Raw genomic sequence first — 21,405 nt, 5'->3', positions numbered from 1 at the left:
TTCTCTGGGATTTTGTGCCTCTATTCTGCAAGCACAGATTTCATCATAATTTGGAATTAAAATAGCCTCCCAGGAATCCTTCCTGGAAACAGCATTACAGAATTCTCTGTTTGAAGATCCACTTGATACACAAGGGATCCAATCAGAGCCCAGGCCAGTGTCTTCTCCCAGTATCTACTAAGGTGGGTGTGCAAAAAGGCTCAGCATCCCCCCAGGAGGGAAAGCCACTGGTCTCCATGGTAAGTCCCTGCCAACGATCACTGCTGACAGCACTTCCAAGATCTCTTTCTTACTTTTGTTTCTCTAGTCAGTCTCTAGTATTTGAAATATGATAAAAAGCCAAGAAACATATGACATCACACTCTTTGAGGGATTCAATATGGAACAGCGTCGCATTGCCCTCAGGTGACAGGCCAGTCATTCCCAGGGGCCTAAATATGCAGAGTAGGACCAAAAGCAGAATCCCAAATTTTACCCATTTGTTTCCTGAACAAAACTGCATTCGTTTCTGTTTCTGAGAGTGTCTGACACCCCCAGCGGGATTGGGGTGCGGTTAAATGACTTAGAAAATGCATTAGCGTCACAAGCGACCAGAGTATAATGAAAAAGGACAGCAAGCAATTGTGTGTTTGAATCCACCACCAGGGACCTCTGACCCAGGGAGGGCTAAGTAGCTAAGCAAGAGATTACAAAATGGTCATTCCTGGCTCATCCTTAGTCCTGCCTGGCTTAAGTCACTGATACCATCTTGGGTCCCCCAGACAACCCTGGATCGGTACAGAGATGTTCAGCAGCTTCGGAGACGTTGGGTGGACTCAAAATTAGCCCTAAAGCTCACTTGCCACTATGCCCCCTCTCTCAGATTCTTCCTATACCTGTTCTCTCTGTGTCTCTGTCTGTCTGTCTGTCTGTCTGTCTCTCTCTCTCTCCTCTTTCTATACCCCAAGAAGTTGGAACTCCATGTCAGCCCAGGCCTTTACCAACTGTTTTCTTGTGGTCAAGCCAAACCTCTCACCTGAACCTTGACTCCTGCTTCCATTGTCACTTCTTCAGACACCAGTTTAGATTCAAACCCCATCACTGAGCACCTTTCTTTGGCTCTTGTCTAGGGACACCCATCCTGCCCCATCTGGCACCGTGACGCTCTGACCAGCCATGATGTTCAGCCTCCCTCCTGCCACATGACTTCCCCTGAGTCAAGCCAGCTGACGGCTTTGAAAACAATGACGCTTACACTGCAGAATGCAGTTAGAGAGTTGGGAAATCAGCTATTGGGATATTGCCAACACTTTTTTTTTTCCAAAGAAATGAAACATAATAAGATTGAAAAAGCAGAATGTGCTGCTGAAAGTAACAGAAAGCAGCGCCTCGGAGAACTTCTGGTTGATTGTGCAAGTACCACGAAGGTTCCATGTTAGGATACAAGGTGTAGTTTTTCCTGTGAATCATGACTCCAAAGGTATCTTAACTAGACAGGTTACTCTCATCTCCTCCACTCTGCCTTTCCAACACACACACACACACACACACACACACACACACACACACACACGCATCCACACGCGAATGCGCCCACACCTGCACGTGCACACGAATGCACATGAACTTGCACATGAAGCACCCATACATGCACACAACCAGGAAAAGCTAACACACAGTTTTTGCATATCAACTATTGGCGCTTTGGGTGCAAATTCAACAAAAATGGGACATTGTTGTTAAGACAGAAGATGTTAAATTGCCTTAAAAGGCACTCCCATGGCTGAATTTAATCACCCTGGATCCAATTTTCATGGTCCCCAGGCTCAGAGATGGCTTGATGAGAGCTGCAGGGAACCCCAGAAAGCTAACAAGGGGTGGACCAATGTCACCCAAAGACAGCCACCATGAAAAATTGTCAGTTGTGAGGAGGTGGCATAGACTGAGGGTCCACAGGACAGGATTTTAAACTAGAGCATCATCAAAGCAACTTGTTCACGGTGGGAAATATAGTATGGAAGGCAAAAGAAGGTAGACCTCGAAGCCCATCCCCCCTCCACAGGTGGTCAGACACTGCTCACCCCGCATCCCCAGCACCCCCCCAATCAGAAGCACACACTGTGCACCCCACAGTGACCTTCGTCCAGACTTTCCTCCAAGCATGTACACTCAGACCAGGGTCCCCGAACTCTTCACCTATGACCTTTCCTTACTGCCCACACCATCTGTAATACCTGTCCCTTCTCCACGCTCCAGAAGCATCAGAGGGAAGGAGGATGTCTTCCTTTTGCATCCTGCCTGGCTTCCATTTCTTATCACTTTAATAGCGCCAATGAGTCAAGTGCTTTTGCACAGTGGACTTCTGCAGTGCATTCCTTTGTGGCAACTGCACAGAAAGCGCCCCTCTCTGCATCACTTTCTTAAGAAGTGTGCACCTGAGAGAGGCAGTGTGTCAGAGCTCCCCTTTGCTCCTTGAGAACCCTGGAAAAAAGGGGGAGCAATGCTAAAAAGGAGGAGTCACATTCTGTCTAAAGGGGTAAGGGCCCCTGTTCCTTACAAGGTACTGTGTTAGGCAGAAGCTGGGACAATGGAGGGTCAAGGGTTTCACTATAGTTTTAGTGTATTTAGTAATAAACCACAGAACTCTAGAAATATTTATTGCTCCTTTGATTTCCTTTGTTTGCAGTTGGGACTCATGCAGAAGGAAAATGCGGGGCCCTTGTTGAAAAGCTATTAAGAATTTCAAGATGGTAACAGCAGATCGAGCGGCCAAATGCCAGCCTTTCTCGCCGAGGGCACGGGTCCCAAGCACACAGGCAAATGCCCAGCCTTGGTAATGATATTCTTTGCACATTCCTATGGGTTTCAGATGTCTTCGTAGTTGGGGGATCAGTCAACTTTTTCTGTGAAGAGCCAGGCAGTAAATATCTTAGGCCCCCTGGGTGGGGGTGAAACATATGGTCTCCATGTCAACAACTAATTTTTTTTCAAAGCATAAAAGCAACATTGAGCCCTAACAAATAAACATGATTGTGGTACAGTGAAATTTCATTTGGAAAAACAGGCACTGGGCCATAGTTTGCCAACCTCTATCCTAAAGAGCCACTTTCTTTCACTCTGGATCTTTCTAATTTTTTTGTTTACTTATTGTCCTGACTTCCCCATGCCATGTTGATATAAAAAGCATACATCTCTTCCTTGAAGCTGAAGTTCCGGGGTATTTACTTGGCTGCTCATTTCCTGTTCTTTGTTGCTGAGACTGTGGATGGCCGGCCTTGTGCCTTGGGATATACATGAAGCATTCTCTGTGGACTAATACATATTTCATGGACATTTGAAAGGAAAGTTTATTCTCTGTGGGGTATAGGGTTTTTAGAATATATTTAATAAGTCAGCCTCATCCATTATTATTCATATCTTCTCCGTCTTCAGAGTGTGTAAGTATTCAGAGACATCTTTCAGAGTCAGCCTAGATGATGCCATGGCTGCCGCAGTGAGCGGGAGCCATCTTGGCGCGTTTTGTAAAGTCAACATCCCACGAGCCATGATTTTATCAGAGTTCACGATCCTGCACTGTTATTTTGTTTATGTTTTAAATTTAGGCTTCAAGGTGTTTATTCAAAATTGGCAGGAAGTTTTGTCCATGGTCACGCTATCTTCAGGAGATCCATGACAGCTTCCCAAACAAACTAAGATCTCCATCTCTGCCTGCTTCTGTGAGGCAGAAGCCCTTCTAGTCCCCGAGGATGTGACAAACTTTGCATGAGCCAATGAGTCCAACGCCATAAGACCTCCCCCCCGCCCCCCGCCCCCTCCCCCTCCCACACTCTCCCAGTCTCCCTCAAGGAAATGCAAAGTATAAAAGGTACAGCACCTCACCTGAAAGGATCTTGGGGAAAAAAACGATAACATGGGGTGATTATCATCAAAATATAGGGTGTTCTAACTCATCTGTCACCCAGCAGGTGGGGCGGGGAGGAGGATGGGAACAAGAAGCAAACAGCATTTCCTAGCTTAAGTAAATGCAGTAAGAGAAATTTTGGTTGTTTTACATAAAAATGTGTGTTTGCTCCTTTGAAAAAAATCAACCAAGTCTTACATTTTGCCACATAACTGTATTGGTAGCATAGTGAGGGCCACTGCATACTTCTGTTTCTTTGGATTGCTTCTTTTTTACAACTTATTTTAGATATATATATATTTTTTGATATCAATCTCTTCAAGTAATCTTTTCAGTAGGGGCCTATGGATGGCACATGTTTTGAAATCTGCATGTCCGAAGCTAGCTGAGGAATTTAAAAGCCACATTTATTCAAGATCCATACTTACTGAGGTTTTTAGAGCAATTGATATTGTAGAGTAAAAAAAAAAAAAATGAAATGCCAATCTAAGTCTTTTGAGGGAGTACAGAAATAATGTCTTTTTTTTTTTTTTAAAGAATGTAGACTTTTCCACTTACTCATATGTTTTAAGGATTGTCTAAGATCATGTAATTTGAGGACCACTTAAAGATTAATTTGTCAGAGTGGTTGGCGAATCACTTAGACTTAGATGGCTTAGAAGAAGCCATCTCCCTCTAGCTTAGGGAAATTGTCTTTTAGCATATTTATTTAGTTATTTGTTGTGTCCTTCATAAATGTTTTCTCTTCCTAGAATTAATGTTAGACATACACACACGCACACATACACACACACACACACACACACACACACACACACACACACACACACACACCCATCATTAGTAGTCTAAGTTCCTCCCTCACATTTTCAGACTCTGAGTCCTTCCTGTTCTTGGAACAGTTTCTCAAACTGTCGTCAGATGAACGGACCCAGCTTTGGGTACTTCTCCATGAGGTGGTCATTATTTTCGAGGATTTTAATGTTTAAGTGTGGTGTAAGCTTTTCACCCAAACACTTCATATTTTCTTTCTTATGATAAACTGTTCTTGACTGTTGACGCAGTTATCAATTCAATATTGAAAATATCAGTGAGACTCTTGCTTCCATGAAAGGCATCAATGGTTGTGGCCACTTGTCTACTTATTTAGTACTTAGTTTGTTAGTTGGGTCCAGCTGTACAGCCCACAGGGGCCTTGAATCCTCATTCCTCCTGGCACGGCCTTCTGAGAGCTACGGTCACAGGCACACACCCCACCCCTAGCATGGCTTCTTTCATACAACAAACATCACAGTTTAACTGCTTCTGTAAATCTTGATTCATGTTTTGGATGATTTTCATTAAAATAAAAGCACAAGCCCCTTTCTAGAATAATTTATATCTATCTGAAAACAACTTTCATGTTTTATTCACTTGCAAATGACACCAACAAAATAATTTTATCCATTATAAAAGACGAGTGTCAACAACCACAATCCTTTGCGTTTGATGTTTCAGAACTCGTGTAGGTAGCCTGTGCTTTCTTTCTTCTTTTGTCTTGAAAATTAATTTCTAACCAGAAAAATGCCTAGGTATTACTCTCTTCAAATAAATATTTAATTTTGATTCTTAGTTGAGGGACCTATCCAATCTGTATTTTCAGGCCTTCCTTAGGTTGAAAAGTTGACTTCTACTAAGTCGTTAAATGGTTTTTCCAGACTGTACTTCAGCAACGAGAGACACCTGGCACTCTGGATGTTATTCCTTGTCATTCCTTATCATCTGCCCACGTGTATTTCCTCTTCAAATTAAGACTCCTCAAGCACGCCCTTACAGCTTCCCTGCCTACACAGCCAGTTCTGAGCCTTATTTCCTGGGTGCCTTTCACTGTTTCCTTATTTTTTTATGCTTTATTAATGGTCCTAGGTCCCTTGCTTTCCACTTCATATTTTAATCACCTGTTTCACACATTCTTGTTTTGTTTACTTGACCAAAGCCTTCACACGGTGCTGACTTCCTTTTACTACTTCTGCCTCAGCAATTTTATTTAATCGTTTATTCCAAGGTGTTAAAATCTTTAGGCTCCACATTCACCCTCGATGAAAAGAGTGTACCTGAGCTCCAAAATACAGCCAAGGGCTCTACATCCGTTTACTGTCTGCATCCTCTTACACTTTTACGCTCCTCCAAGAACTTAATCTAGGGGATACAGTTGGTCTTGATAGGGTAAAGTGAACAGTCTCTGTCTGGCGAGGGGGAGCTGGGGATGAACTTGACCCTTGACCTTGGTCATCGACATCAGGAAACATCATCCTTGCAGGGTTTATTGGTTGCTTTGTTCAGGACACACTTACGCCACTCCTGCATTGTCTCATGTTTTCTTGATCTCTAACTGACATTCTCTCAGGCTGTACCTGGCCTCATTCTGGATGCTATTGCAGCCGCATAATCAAAGACAGAAGTCTCCCGTTTCCCTGGAGTCCATGTTGGATAGGATCGCTGTCATGAAGATGCCCAGGCCATTGCCTCTGTGGCACGGCCACCCTTCACAGCTGCTCTGTGTCTGGCCTCCAAGGTGCGGTCCTGGCCAATCAGGTTCCATTCTTTACTCTTTCTCACTTCAAATTTGTTTTCAGCTTTGTTTGATACTGTTCAAGAAACTCCTTGAAAGTGTATCTCAATTTTTTTTTTTTAACTTGGCAACAGAGTTGAAAGTAGGCTCTGCCTGATCTCTTTCAAACACAGCCCATCTGCTTGATTTTCATATTAATTTCCCACTAGCTTTGTGTGTCACGGTCCCCTGAATGCGATGTATGCTCCCTTAGTCACCTCCCAAGACCTCTGCAGAGTGCTGGTGAGAGGCGGAGTCGGGCGGATCTATGTTTGATTTCTTTTCCTGAAATCACAAACTTTCTTCCCCTATCACCTCTCACCGAGCTCCTCGCATCATTACATTTTAGCTTATGCACTTACGGTGCCTCCCGAGTAACCCTTCTAAGAGCCGTTAATGCCTTCATTTCTATTTTAAAACTTTATTGCATTTACTTAATCGAGGGAGGACATGTGCGCCGTGCGTAAGCGGAGGTCAGTGGGCAGCTTGCAGGAGCCGGCTCTAAGCCACCATGAGTCCCAAGGAATGAACTCAGGTTGTCAGGCCAGACAGGGAGCATCACTGAATCCTCTCCCGCCCCCAATGATAAAACATCCTCTCTGCCTTCATCTTCTTGAGCCTCCTTACAGAATGGCAAAAGTGGGCAACAGGCAGCTGTTTCCGCGCCCCGGCTTTAAGTCTTTCCCAGGAGTGCCATTCCCATATCCTCTGTCCTCCCACAGAGGTTAATAGCCGGGACATCCCGAGTACGGAGTACTTGCTAAGCAGCAGGCACTGCGTGGAGCACTTGGCATCAGAGACAACAGATAGCACCTGGGGGCGTGGCCAGCTCTGCTATCTCGCCCTACTCCATGATCTGTGCTTTTCACTGATTATAGGTGAGATGTCTGAATTCACGGAGAAGCTCCGTAACTTGTTCAAGGATGCACAGTCATTTAGTGGTAGAGTTGGAATTTGATACAGTTGGACTAGCCTTAGGATACGTAATTTTGCTCCAAACCCTTTTTTGCTCCGAAGACTGCAGCATTTAACCCTGTGCTCGTGACCACTGTGCAATACTGCCTCCCCATGGTGGGGTTAGGAAACACAATTGCAGTTATGGTGAGGCACTTAGTGAGGACAGAGGAGTTCCATAAATTGATATGGGAATGTGGGAATGGGGCTCCTGGGAAAGACTTAAAACTGAGCCATTGAAATAGCTAACTGTTGCTTGTTTTTGTAGAACAAAGGGTAGAAGGCTACTACAGGTTTGTCTTTAATCTGCTCTCTCTTTGAAGACCATTAATAACCACAATCTCCCTATAGTTGAAAATCCAATGGGAGCCAGTTTTGAGAGACAAAGAGGAAGCTATTAATTACACTGGGATAATAAAAGCACACCAGGTCTCTCCTGGGCAAGCCAGGATGTTTGGTTACCTTGGTAACAAGGATCCCTAGCATCCCACATATATCTCACTTTGCCCTGTTTTGTTGTTCGACTGCTGGAGTGCCACACTCTCTTCTTACTTGCTTTACAGCTTTGCAAAAAGGGAGGGGTGACGGCAGACTAATTAGGATGCTCCTTATAAACGTTTCCATGCCCAGAGGTCCTTTGCACACTAATGGGGATTGTACATCAACCAGCATCAGAGAGCAAGGAAAAGATGAGGTCTAGCTGAGATGTCTCGTAACAAACACTAAGCGGTTTCCCTCTCCATCGCAATACTGGACCACCCCACTGTCAGAGGGCAGAAGGTGCTTGGGGTTGGGAGATTCTGAACAAGAGAGGGGTCTTAAGTCGAGGTGCGACTCAGAGGGGTGGTTGTTCCTAGTTATCTTGGGGCCATACAAAGTCCATAATGCATGCCTTAAAGATAAGTGGGCATCATTTAGGTGGAGACGGAGTTGGGATGCCCGAGCTGAGCTAAGGGTGTGGCTTATAGAACCCACACGGTAGTTTCATTGTGAGTTTAGAAGGGGTGGATATGGTAAGAGATGAAACCTGGGAACTGCATGGTGACCACAGCAAGGAAAGTCCCTAGTGTCTTACCAAGGCGTTCACACTGGGTCCTGCAAGAGTGTCAGCTGCGTTCAGAGTACGTATGAGAGGTGGGGCTTAGGGAAGTTGGTGTCAAGGTGAGGTTTGTGTTTCAACAACAACAACAACAACAACAACAACAACAACAACAACAAAGATTGACTTGGCACATGAGTTCCCAAAGACAAGATAGATGAGGTACAAAAAGAGATCAATTTGAGCAAGATTTCACTGAACTGGTAAAAATGGCGGAGGCCTGAGCTGAAGTGATGGCCATAGGGAGACTAGGGCAGACCCAGGCCAGGTGTGGGTGGTGGCCATGGGCAGCATGGGGCAGACCAGGCCAGGTGTGGGTGATGGCCATGGGCAGCATGGGGCAGACCAGGCCAGGTGTGGTGGTGGCCACGGGGAGCATGTGGCAGACCAGGCCAGGTGTGGGTGATGGCCATGGGCAGCATGGGGCAGACCAGGCCAGGTGTGGGTGATGGCCATGGGCAGCATGGGGCAGACCAGGCCAGGTGTGGGTGATGGCCATGGGCAGCATGGGGCAGACCAGGCCAGGTGTGGGTGGTGGCCATGGGCAGCATGGGGCAGACCAGGCCAGGTGTGGGTGGTGGCCATGGGCAGCATGGGGCAGACCAGGCCAGGTGTGGGTGATGGCCATGGGCAGCATGGGGCAGACCAGGCCAGGTGTGGGTGATGGCCATGGGCAGCATGGGGCGGACCAGGCCAGGTGTGGTGGTGGCCACGGGGAGCATGTGGCAGACCAGGCCAGGTGTGGGTGATGGCCATGGGCAGCATGGGGCGGACCAGGCCAGGTGTGGGTGATGGCCATGGGCAGCATGGGGCGGACCAGGCCAGGTGTGGGTGATGGCCATGGGCAGCATGGGGCAGACCAGGCCAGGTGTGGGTGGTGGCCATGGGCAGCATGGGGCGGACCAGGCCAGGTGTGGGTGGTGGCCATGGGCAGCATGGGGCGGACCCAGGCCAGGTGTGGTTGATGGCCATGGGCAGCATGGGGCAGACCAGGCCAGGTGTGGGTGGTGGCCACGGGGAGCATGTGGCAGACCAGGCCAGGTGTGGGTGATGGCCATGGGCAGCATGGGGCGGAACAGGCCAGGTGTGGGTGATGGCCATGGGCAGCATGGGGTGGACCAGGCCAGGTGTGGGTGATGGCCATGGGCAGCATGGGGCGGACCAGGCCAGGTGTGGGTGATGGCCACGGGGAACATGGGGCAGACCCAGGCCAGGTGTGAGTGTACACACACAAGCCATTGCCCTGTGAGGAAGGGATATACTCCCATGTCTTTAGCTGAAAAGTCTGGATTATAGGAAGCATCATCCTTTAAGGCCAGAACCACAGGAGATGACTTTAGGGGAAAATGTCCCAGATGATCATCCTTCCCCTGGCTCGGTCCTCCTCTTTCCCCTACCACTCAGTGATATAGAACTGCACCGCCCCTCCCCCCACAGCCTGCCTTGCCCTGCTGAGTGCAGTTTTTCTTCTTTTGCCTTGGCAACTCTTGGCAAGCCCTCTGGATTGGACCTTGACCACCTTCCTCTTCAAACTCCACCTCTTCCTGACATTCGAAAATCTTTATGTCATTATCTTTATATTAATTTTACTCCTGACTACACTTTCAGCTGCTGCCTTTGGGCTAACAGTATTCAAGGCTTTATTTTCAGTCCTAAGGCTCCAGTGGGGCGCTTGCTCAGTGTCTCCACCCTAATGCCCTGCATGCTCAGACTCTCCCCGTTCATGACAAGGTTCTCTGGCATTCTGAAACCTGCTTCTTCCTGAGGCAGCTTTCCCTCCCACACACTCAGCCACTGCTCAAGTCTTGAGTCTCAAAACAAAAAGTGTCCTGTTTCACTTATCTTTTTAAAAAATCTCCATTCCCACCACAAAAACAGGTGATCGATAAATACCCAATAGAGACACGTGCTGGCCACCATGGTCCCCAGAAACTCCTAAGTTGAAGAAGAAGAAGAAGAAGAAGAAGAAGAAGAAGAAGAAGAAGAAGAAGAAGAAGAAGAAAGAAGAAGAAAGAAGGAAATAAATAAATTACTAATCTTCACATTTATGCTGGAGGGATAAAATCCAAATTCTTCCTAAGGTCTTTCCCTGTCACACTCACATGGTATAATGTGTCACTTGGATTTCCTGTACATTGCTTCTTTATCATCTGACAAAATCCAGCTTAATTTCCAAGATCCTGGTCCAAAGCTTCCTTCTGTTTGAAGCCTGCAAAAAACCCCTCTGCTATCAACACAAATTATTTCACTACCAGTTTCCCTTCCACTGAACCCTGAGCCCCTTCAGAACTGGGCCTCTCTTGAGCTGTAGTTCCTAAGGCTTAGTACAGCTTCATAAACACTGAATTGAAGTGATACAGCCCTGAGCCAGGCCTGCTGGCACATGCACTCGAGTTACAGAAGTAGAAGTGCCAGGAGGAGCTGAAGGGCCAGCTTGGGTTACATGAGATCCTGTCACAACACACACACACACACACACACACACACACACACACACACACACACTCACACACACACACAGAGACTGGGGGAGAGGAAGTAGAGGAGGAAGAGGAGAAATAAACAGACATGGTATGTCCCTTGCCCTGGCCAGATAGTCTTCACTGATTGGAAGATAGGCAGGCATCATTAATTAGAGAACCACAGCATTTCTCTAGGGTTACTTATTACCAGCACCATGACCACTGATGTTATTATTATCATTACTGCTGTGTGCACCATTACTTTCATTATCACCCCATCACTGTCAGCAGCAGCATCTCTTTCACCGCCTCCACTATTATGATCATCCCTGTCACCATTACCACCGTGACAGTTACCCTGTTATCGGCACCACCAATGCTATAGCCATCACCTCTGTCATGAATTGTACCACTACCACTATTACCATCACCCTTGTCATTATCATTAGCCCATCGCCATTACTATTGTCCCTGTCCCTGTCATCCCCATGATCATTGTCATCCCTGTCACCAGTATCCTCATCTCTATCACCATCATCCTTGTCACAGTTACCATCACTACCATCCTTGTCATTATCATCACTGCAACCATCCTTATCACCTTCATCTCTCTCACCACCATCTGTATCTCCCCACCATCACCCTTATCACCATCAGCATCAGCACCACCATCTTTATCACTACCACCGCTCATTGTCTGGTATGCATTACCAAATGTTGGTTAAAGATTTTAATCTTTAGAACATTTCTGTGAGCATACACTTTAATGCCTATTTTACTAAAAGGAAGGCCCAAGCTTCAGAGAGCGTAACTGATTTAAAGCCATCTTCCCAAGTTCATTGTGTTTAGTCAAAGACTGAGGTGAGGTTTGAAAGTTGGCATTCAGAACCCCTACGGTTGAGGCTTGGTTTATCCTAATGCAACCCTAAAGCACATTCTAGAGTCTTGAAGGAAAAGGGGCCAAGGTATGTCTTAGTTACTGAGCACCGTGGCTTGTATGTGTGTGTACAAAATAAGATTTGTCAATACTGACAGGCAAAAACCAGCCTAGCTGCTACAGTAGCTCTCCCTCCTATACACCAAGCTGGATTCTCTCGTCAGCATCCATGCAAGAGCTCTCTCTGGAATTCACTTTGGAGGGATACGCTGCCTCAGCTACCCTTTGATCTCCAGCGAGGAGGAAGACCATCATGGCCGAGTGGCAGCTAGCTGTTCTTGTCTTTGTGCCTAGCCTCACAGCTTACTGGGAGAGTGAGGGACCCACACCACAATCATCTGGGGAATTTTTGCCAAATGCCAGTGCCTGTCCCAGTGAAGCCTGGACTAAGCCCAGGTAGACAACCACTGCTTTGCATAGTCACCTCCATGGCCAGGACTTCTCACTGGTCCTTTTAGGACTCCCCCCCCCCCATGACAACATCTCCTGCTTGCATATATCCTTTCGCACTAGGAATCAATGAGCTTTAAAAAAAAAACTTTTTAAAATTAATTTGTTATGTTGGGGGCAGAGTTTCTGCATGAATGCCTGCACCCCATGTGTAGTGCCTTCCGAGGTCAGAGGACAGCATCGGAGTCCCTGGGACTGGGGTTCTAGATGACTGTGAGCCACTGTGTGGGTGCTAGGAGACTAACCCAGACCCTCTGCGAGAGCAGCGGGCGTTCTTAGCCATGAGGCCATCTCTCCAGCCCCCGAAAGCAACGAGCTTAGCCTGTGTTGCTGTGCTCTACAACCTTCATCAGGATTCTCAACGTAGTAGGCCAACCCCTAAGTGGCTTTTGGAAATAAACATAGAGGTGTCTATCAAGTTTTGGCTATCACAATGATCAGGAAAAATCATAGCATTTAGAGAGCAAAAATTAGCAATGTTAAGTACCCTCTACTCCTTCATAACAAAAAACTCTCTCACCGAATATGACAACTGCATCCCCATCAAGAAAACACCCATGGGAGCCAGACACTCCAAAGTCACGCTCTGAAATTGACCTCTGTGTGGGAAATTCTCTTAACTCAGCTGCCTTGCTGTACCAGGCTTTCACTCGCTGTCCAGCCTGCCAAATTCCCTTGGATTCCACCAAGTACAAAAAGAGACATCCTCGTCTTTCAAATATAGTCCCATAACACTGAGGTGGCGGAGAACCATGCCTGACATCTCACTCCTCTTTCGGAGCAGGTGAGAGGGTAGCCTGTCACTGAGACTTGAAGGCTGCCCATCATCACCCAGCATAACCTAGCTCCCCCTGGCTGATTTAATGGTCTTAATACCCATGGTATTAAAGGCTTGCCCTCAAGCGGGGGAAGGAAAGGAGGAGGGCAGAGAGGAGGAGAGGCGTCCCCACCTCCCAGGCAGACCCGAAATGCTCTGCCTGGTAGTAACTTCCGGCTAATAACTATGCCCCAGGTTCAACTCCAAACTGACCCCTTCCAGACGTGTTGGCTCCTTATCCTACTTTAGCGGCTATTCTTGCTTACGCAGGCCGGCGGAGTGTATAATTATGTTCGCAGCAGAGGCTGCAAATGCCCACACACTATCTGGTGTTTCTTTCCTCTGGCATATGCATTTCTTCGGTCCCTTCCCACAAGGTGAGAGCCGGTGGCCAGTCTGGGCTAGTGGGCTGTGAGTGGAAGGACTTGAGTCACTTCCCTCCTCCCGCATTTGCTTCCTCTGCAGCTGTGATGGAGGAGGGAACTCTCCACTAGCCTTAGCACCTGGACAGCTGTGAGCCTAGTCTGTCACTAAGACTTAAAGGCTGTCCACCACCACAGCATAACCCAGCTTGCCCTGGCTGACTTTGTGTTCTTTTGACTGCCCAGTCTTGGCACCTTTCAGTTAAGTCACGGCTTTGAGGTTGACTTTTCCTGCCTAAAGAGGTCTCAGGAAGTTTTCTTGCCAGCGAATTGGCTGTACAGATGTTTCGAGGCCGGCAAAGGCTAAACAGGCTGGTGCAGGCACCGTTTATGTCACAGTGCCTGGCAGGGAGCCAGAGCTGTGACTGCCACTTGTTAGTCTTCCCGTTGATCTAAACTTGACTTTTCCTGCCCTGCCCCGAATCCTCACTGGAGCCCTCAGCTTTGGCTTCCCAGAGTCCTTCTAAATGTCCTCTGGCTAAAAGGCCACCGGTCCAGACTCCTTCTGGCTTCAGACATCTCTGCGCCTCCCAGGATAGAACATGGCTTGCTGTAGGCACTGTGCTAGCCGGGCTTTCATTGCTGGGCCAAGTGCTTCAATCCCTTTGATCACCATTGAGGACATATTTATGCCAAATACACGAGAAGAATAAGCCAAGTGTAATGGCAGAAAGCAAATGGCTTTTTCAATGAGAACTTGGCATGTCTGAAAAACATGTCCAAATGTCCAAATATCCTCTTTGTCCTATGTTATGGAATAATTAAATTAATAGAAGTGTCTAAATCTGCCTTTTTGTTCTGACGCCCAAAACAGACCCCCATTTATAATAACTTAAGGTGAGTCTAATCTGCATTTGCCTGTCAACTCTGCCTGTCCAGGGAATGCCAGGGTTTGTCTTTAGCACGCTGGGAGACAAATGCAGGTTATAATTATAGGTCGGATGCCTTCTTTCAGACCCCTCCCCCCTGGACTCTATTCTCAGCATAACTCTGAGTTTTCCCAGTCTCCAGAGTTAAGAAAAGTCGAGATAATTTGCTTGGTAAGAGTAGAGGCAGGACACTCACCCAGACAGAATCACAAAACAAAAACTTTCATTGTCCTTAGCTTTCTGTCTACAGCCCAAGCCTTCCTATTTGCAGGCAGCTCCGCCAACTGCCATCTGGCCTCCTGGGCCCTCTTCAAACCTAGAACCAAACTGCTGGAACCCTTGAACAAAATAAGATCCTGGAGAAATGTTTGTCCTGGTGTCTTTTAAGGTAACTGTTGCGCTTGTTCAAAGCATCCTCTGATGGCCTCTGCTGCCCTCGCTGGGTGCTGGCTTTGCGTTCTTGTTCCTCTAAACGGCCTTCCTAGGTGCTTCAGAAAACAAGCTACATCTGTGTGCCTTGACATGTCTGCAAACTTGAATTCTCCCCTTCCATCAACTTCAATCTGAATAAACCACTAACTCATCGGACCTTTCAGTGCAGAACACTCTGAGGCACTGATCACACCCCGGGAGAGTGAGTCACCAGCCCCAGGTCTCTGGGAGGTGGGAGGGATGGAGGCAGGAGCACGCAGGACGTCCTACCAGCAGAAGCTGATGAACAGTGGTCCAGTAGCTACTGCGTAATTAAGCAGTCTTAGCTGCTTCAGTTTACTGATTTACTGAAACTTCAGTGCAGTGCTTTTCTTTTTTTGTTTCTCTAGACATGCTTTCTCTGTGTAGCTCTGGCTGTCCTGAACTCCCTTTGTAGACCAAGCTGGCCCCAAACTCACAGAGGTCCACCTGCCTCTGCCTCCCAAGTGCTGGGATTAGAGGCGTGTGCCACCACGTCCAGCTTGGTGCAGTGATTTTCGGTTCCTGGAACCCACTGGATCTCACTGGCTACAGTGCCATGTGCTTCTTATCACAGGCCAAGGGCACAGGGTAGAGATGAACCAAAAGGACCAGGCTGGGAACTGGGAGCGGACAAGGTCCTGGCGGAGCAGCGGAGCAGTGGTGCTGCTCCACCAGGATCTAGTCCTGATTCTAGGCAATTCTAACTCAGGGGGTGGGAGGGGTGAACAAAATTTCTCCCATCCTAAAAAAACAAAAACAAAACAAAACAAAAAGACTCATCCTGCCTACCTCCCAGAAAAGGCGCTTTGAGCGCTTGGGAATGAACATGAGGGTCTGGGAAGCACACCTAAATTTGGATTCTCAAATTTTCCTTTGTAAACTAGCTGTTGGGAAGCCAGGGTCCCCTCCCCGTCCCCACCCCCGAGAAACACACCACTCTATCTAGTAAGGTCCCAGTCTAGGATGACAAACATCTGTCTGTATCCGCTACACATGTGTCCTTGCTCCTGGGGTACCACACTCCCTCGCAGCCCTGCAGTTCAGCACCGCTTTGGAACGCCCAATGGAAGTCTGAGAAAGTGACAACATGGGCTTCCTTTCTTTGGGGGTTGTGGGGGGTGGGGGAAGACTTAGAGGCACGAGTTGAGCAAAACAAAATCCGTCTCACCCTGTAGCCCCCACCCTTCACCCCTGCTCTTTTCTCAGTGTTCTATTTTTGAAGTCTTTATGGAACACGTATCGTAGCCAGCACGTCCCGGAGACTGGAGATGGAAAAACAGCCTTCCCCCTCTACATAAAGAAGATTAATGTGTGGCATGTAAACGCACATTTCAGTGGCAAAGGAAGGAAAGGTACATCCATGTCCATGGTGGGTCCTGAAGAGTCCCGGGGACACTTGGGAGAGGCTCTCTGTTGTTCTTTTCTGGACAGGGGCCTTCCGAGTCTGACTCTTCAAATCCCTGATTGAATTCCCAGCAAACTACTCTTCCCAGCTATAACCAGAAAAGCATGTTTGTATAAACACAAAATTCCATCAGTGTAAAGTGCTGTGCGGCCCCCGTTGCCAGAGCCCCTAATAACGCCCTATTGTGTTACTGCGGTGTTCTGGGTTATTATTACACCGTCTTTGCTCCTGGTTGAGAAAGCATGACGTTCCACTAACTATATAATCTGGGCTCCCTCCAGGCCAGAGATGCATCCTCCTCTGAGCCGAAATGAGCCGAGCTTCAATGCCACAGAGAAGCGAGCTGATTGCAGGAGGGAAGGGCACTGCCCGGGGTGGCGAAGGCAGCCACAGACTCCGTCTCTGTGTGATCTGCTGTTCTGTCTGTAGCCAGCATCCCAGCAGCCCAGGGTCTCAGAGGCCCAAGCACAAACCTAGCCAGCATTCTTTCCCTTCCCACTTTGGTCTGGTGATGCACAGCAGCGTCTGTGGAGTTCCTTTCCAGGACAGAGGACTTTGTAGGCATGACCCTGTGGCCCGTTTGTGCTGCCTGCCTGGTGGCCCATCCTCTAGCTCTGGACTTAGAGGTCACACTGGTTTGCCCAGGGGTAGGCGGCAAGCTGGAGGGTGTGTACAATGTAGGAATTCTAGCAAGCTTTTCAATTAGCATAAAACCAAACCAAACAAAAATACCCAGAGAGACAATGATAGGAAGCGTCAGAGCCTTAGAATTAAATGTGGAAGGGGTAGCTTCGTCCTTAACAGTGAGAGGATGAGGACACGCTTCACTGGGCACAGCCCCTCTCCACACATTCCTTAAGAATTCAAAGTCATATTTTGTTGAATATAAAACTGCTGTGCTTATTGTAGAGAAATTTGGAAAATCAGAAGTTAAAACTCTTAGCTTCTGGAGAGAAATGCTATCCTAACAGTAACTACACACAGACACAGACACAGACACACACACACACACACACACACAGACACAGACACACACAGAGACACAGACACACACACACACAGAGAGAGAGAGAGAGAGAGAGAGAGAGAGAGAGAGACAGAGAGAGACAGAGAGACAGAGAGAGAGAGAGAGACAGAGAGACAGAGACAGACAGACAGAGAGAGAGAGAGAGAGAGAGAGAGAGAGAGACAGAGACAGAGAGAGAGAGAGAGAGAGAGAGAGACAGACAGACAGACAGACAGACAGACAGACAGACCGACCGACAGACAGAGCGCCTTTAGCTATTAGCTTTGTTTTGCTCTGTTCTGAGATGGGATCTGGTTACTTAGCTCAGGTTGGCCTTGGTCTCCCAAGTGTTGGCATCAAGCCTGGCCTTGATTCTTACAAAGGTGGAATGCACACAATGTTTGGAAACATAATCGTATAAGTATTATATATTTTTCCTAAAATATCTTGCAAACATGCACGATATGCAGTGCGTTTACAGAACTCGGCGTACTTCGTGTCTAACTTAAATCCCACTGTTGGCCATGTAGGCAATTCTCAGCTTTTTACTATAAACAGCACTACGACAGACACACAGTAAGGGGCTCTTTTTTTCAAGTTAGGATTCATTGGATGGAAAAGAAGGCCCTTTACTGTGTTAAAAGCACATGATACTTTCTGCTGATGCATCTTCTCGCCCACATTACTCATATGGCAGCCACATGTGACTATTTAATTTAAACAAAATTAAAAGTTCACGTTCTCATTTGCATGAGGATCACATATGGCAAGTAGCTACTGTTCTGGACAGCAGGAACACAGAACTCTTCTGTCTTTCTAGAAAATTCTACCATGTAGTTCATGTTCGCCAAGACCACCAGTTCGCATTGCCCCTAGCAAGACAGGACACAGGTGGCCAAAGCTCAACCCTGCAATGCCTTAAGACCCCTGCCAACCTAATGCACACTATCCCACTTGGTCTTTTTCATTTCTTTAATTACCGGTGAATCAGAATATTATTGCTCAGTTATTAACTCTCACATAAGACTTTCTTGTGGAAATTAAGACCTAAGGCTGTTTTCTTACTGGCTTTTCCACACTAAGGTCAGTCTTCAGAGAGTGATTTAGGTTGCAGAAAGATTTGCATCCTTCTATGTTTCACTTATGCTATTTTTCACCCCAAGAAGAACCCTGTGCTTAGACATCCAAATCTCCCTCTATTCTTCTTCCTGGCTTCTGTGTCCCTGCCATTCTCTATAAGATGTAAACCTGAGGTTGCACCGATGCTCCTCACCATTTGCCAAAGAACGTTTAAAAACAACAACAACAATAAACTCATTGCTCATTCATTTGAAATTCCAGTAAGTTCTCACAAGTACTTATATATTTTCCAACTTTGTCCGCATACACTTTGAACCTATCAAGCCGTTTTCAATAATTTGCCTTCTAGTACATTCCAATATTTTTCTGAGAAAGCGTGTCTTCATTATTCTTTTCCAAAACAAAATGATACCTTTTGACTTAGTTTCCTCCAACTTCCTGCCCCCAGAAATAATCCTAAAACGACTCTTCTGAACCTCTCCCATCACCTGTAAATGAAATCATTTACACGTTGGACCAAACGCTCAGTTCAAATTATAGATTTGGGACATCTGGTTATGTCACAGCACCCAGGCAGTCCTCTGAGGGAAATGATGGTTTTGCCTGTGCCAGGTTCAAGTTTCCCCGTGGGTCCCTTAGAAATGGGTGGGCTGTGGCTTTTGCTGTTATTTGGTTTGTTTGTCTTTTGAAACAGCCTTAACTGGTAACCCAGGTTAGCTTCGCTTCAGACTCACTACGTAGCCCACGAGCCCAGGATCACCTTGAACTCCTCATCCTTTTGCCTCTACCTCCCAACTGCCAGTGGTCCAGCATGAACCACCCATCACCACAGGGGTTTATGGTGTCTGTGGTGCTGGGGAGCAAACCAGGAGCGTGTGCACTCTAGGCAAGCATCCTGCTAACTGAGATGCATTCCCAGCTCCAAAGTCCTCTAAGACGAGCACAATGGGGAGCACCTTTGGTTCCAGACATAGTCTCAGAGTCTAGCTGACCCAGGAGCCCCAGCTCCCACCTGCTAAAGTAACAAAAGATTTTCCACTTCTTAGCCCAGGGCCCAAATTTTCAGTATCCACCTTCTTGTAAATCTGTAAGAGAGAGAGATCTCACTTTTTTTATCCCAAAGAATCTGGAGTTCAAAACAGCCTCTACGGAAAAACCAAACCCTAGCAGCGACTGCGAAGCACATTTGGTGTCCAGCGGCCAGCTTATTTTTCAGAACTCTTGTTCCAACTCCCAAATACTTTCCAGTCTGTGAAATTCATCTCCCCACCACTGCGACTGCAAGCGCCTCTCCTGGCACTGGCACAGATCTAAGGAGGCCGGATCTTGAGAGACTTTTTTTTATTGTTGTAGCTGCTTTTCAGCAGAGCGCATGAAGGTACCGGAGCGACTGTGGCTTGGCAAGCCTGTAGGGATCGGGGAAGTGTCGAACTGGCTTTAATTCAGTTCTCCTTTTAAGCTAAGTCCGGTTTGGTAAGGAGGCCAAACTATGCCTGGCTTCCCTGGCAGCCCATCAGTCAAAAACCAACAGCCCAAATTTACCTACACCTCAGTTCTGAAGGCAAAGGGCTCTGGGGACATTTGCCAGTACTGAAAGTGTGTTTTTTGGTTGACACCACTCTGGTGGAAGAGTGGCAGTGAATCTGGCATCGGTCTATTGAGTAGAGGGCAGGAATGGTGCCCAGCGCCCGACGGAGGCTGAAGTCCAGCACAAAGGACCAGCTGGAGGCCGAGGTAGACAATCTGTGACTTGGACTTCCACTAAGTGCCCCGGGTCATCAGGCATCATGCCTGGAGAACAAAGACTGCATTTCGTGGCCGGACATACGTAAAAGGAGATGGCTGGCTTTGAAGAGGACCCTGGCCTCTAACTTTCCAAGTTCTGTTTCTGGTTGTAATCCCTTCTCCTCAAGGTGGGAAGCAGTCAGACAAATAGAGGCAAATGCATCCTCCCGGGACCGCAAGCTTGGGGCCAGGGACAGCGCGGAAAGTAGGCTAAGCAGCCTGATGCCCCGCAGCTGGGGACCTAAGCCCAGCTGTGGTGTGCCCTGAGGGACCGCCCGCCCCAGAGCAGCATCCTCTAGGAACTTACTTGTCCAGGATGAAGTAGAGATCAAATCCCCCGTAGCAAGCAGGTCCCCCGTCCTCTCGGCGGCCACCGTGTCCTGCGCACACGAGTACGAGCGCAGCCACGCAGAGTCCCCGCAGGCCCGCGCCCGGTCGCCCCGCGCGGTCCATGCTGCAGCCGGAGCGCTGGCCTCCCTTGAGTCCGTGGGACATCAGGGACGCTCCATACGAGCCCTGGGCTCCGGTGGGGTCCCCAGACTCCCTGCAAAACGCCCGGAAGCAATTGTCCAGAGAAGTTCAAGGATTTCTTCCTGGCTTCCGCTGGTTCAGTGCTTAGGTTTCGGGTTTCAGGGACCCCAAGGCGCTGTGCTCCGTGGAGCTGCTGGGCTCGGGCCACCAAGCCGCTCCCAGGCTGCTCTTGAAGCTTTGCAGTCGAAGCAGTTTCGTCCCGACGGCTCTTTGTCCTAGATTTTAAGTATGATGGGTGGGTTTTCAAATTGTTCTTGGTTGGGGCAGTGCGGTGTCTTTGCTCCCTCCCCTCTGCCCTCCTTTCTTAGTTTTTTGGGGGGTGAAGAAAGTCCAAAGGGTGCCACCTTGTGGCCAAGGACGGAGAAGGGGTTCGCTAGACCTTAGCTGGGGCAGGATTGGGTGGGGACATTTTATTGGCAGCGGATAAAGCTTAAGAGTTTTCGGATAAGCTGCACGCTTTTAATTAATCCTTCCGTTTTGTCTCGCTTCTTGCCTTGCCCGCGACCACCTCTCCACTCTCTCTAGCCTTTCCGTGCTTGCTTTTCTTTCCCTCTTCTGCATCTGCGGATACAGCCGCTGTAAACAGTTGATAAAAACTCACTTCCTTCAAGCAGGGTGGCTCCAACTCCAGGGCAGGGCATTTCAAACATGAGCCTTTGTGCAAA

General features: G+C 47.8%; 1 protein-coding gene across 2 annotated transcripts in view; it reads right to left on the bottom strand.

Moving 5' to 3' along the window:
- The window catches only part of ANTXR1 (ANTXR cell adhesion molecule 1), a 203,424-nt gene extending 182,367 nt beyond the window's left edge, over positions 1 to 21,057 (bottom strand). For both annotated transcript variants that reach the window (XM_084765254.1, XM_084765253.1), the window contains exon 1: positions 20,517 to 21,057. In XM_084765254.1, coding sequence (XP_084621380.1) covers positions 20,517 to 20,704 — 188 coding nt within the window. In that variant the 5' untranslated portion in view covers positions 20,705 to 21,057. The remainder of the gene's footprint in view (positions 1 to 20,516) is intronic.
- Between the last annotated feature and the right edge of the window lie 348 nt (positions 21,058 to 21,405).

The sequence above is a fragment of the Acomys minous genome (assembly GCF_964271855.1).
Source record: "Acomys minous genome assembly, chromosome: 17".
Classification (NCBI taxonomy): Eukaryota; Metazoa; Chordata; class Mammalia; order Rodentia; family Muridae; genus Acomys; species Acomys minous.
This window is presented reverse-complemented; position numbering and strand designations above follow the sequence as displayed.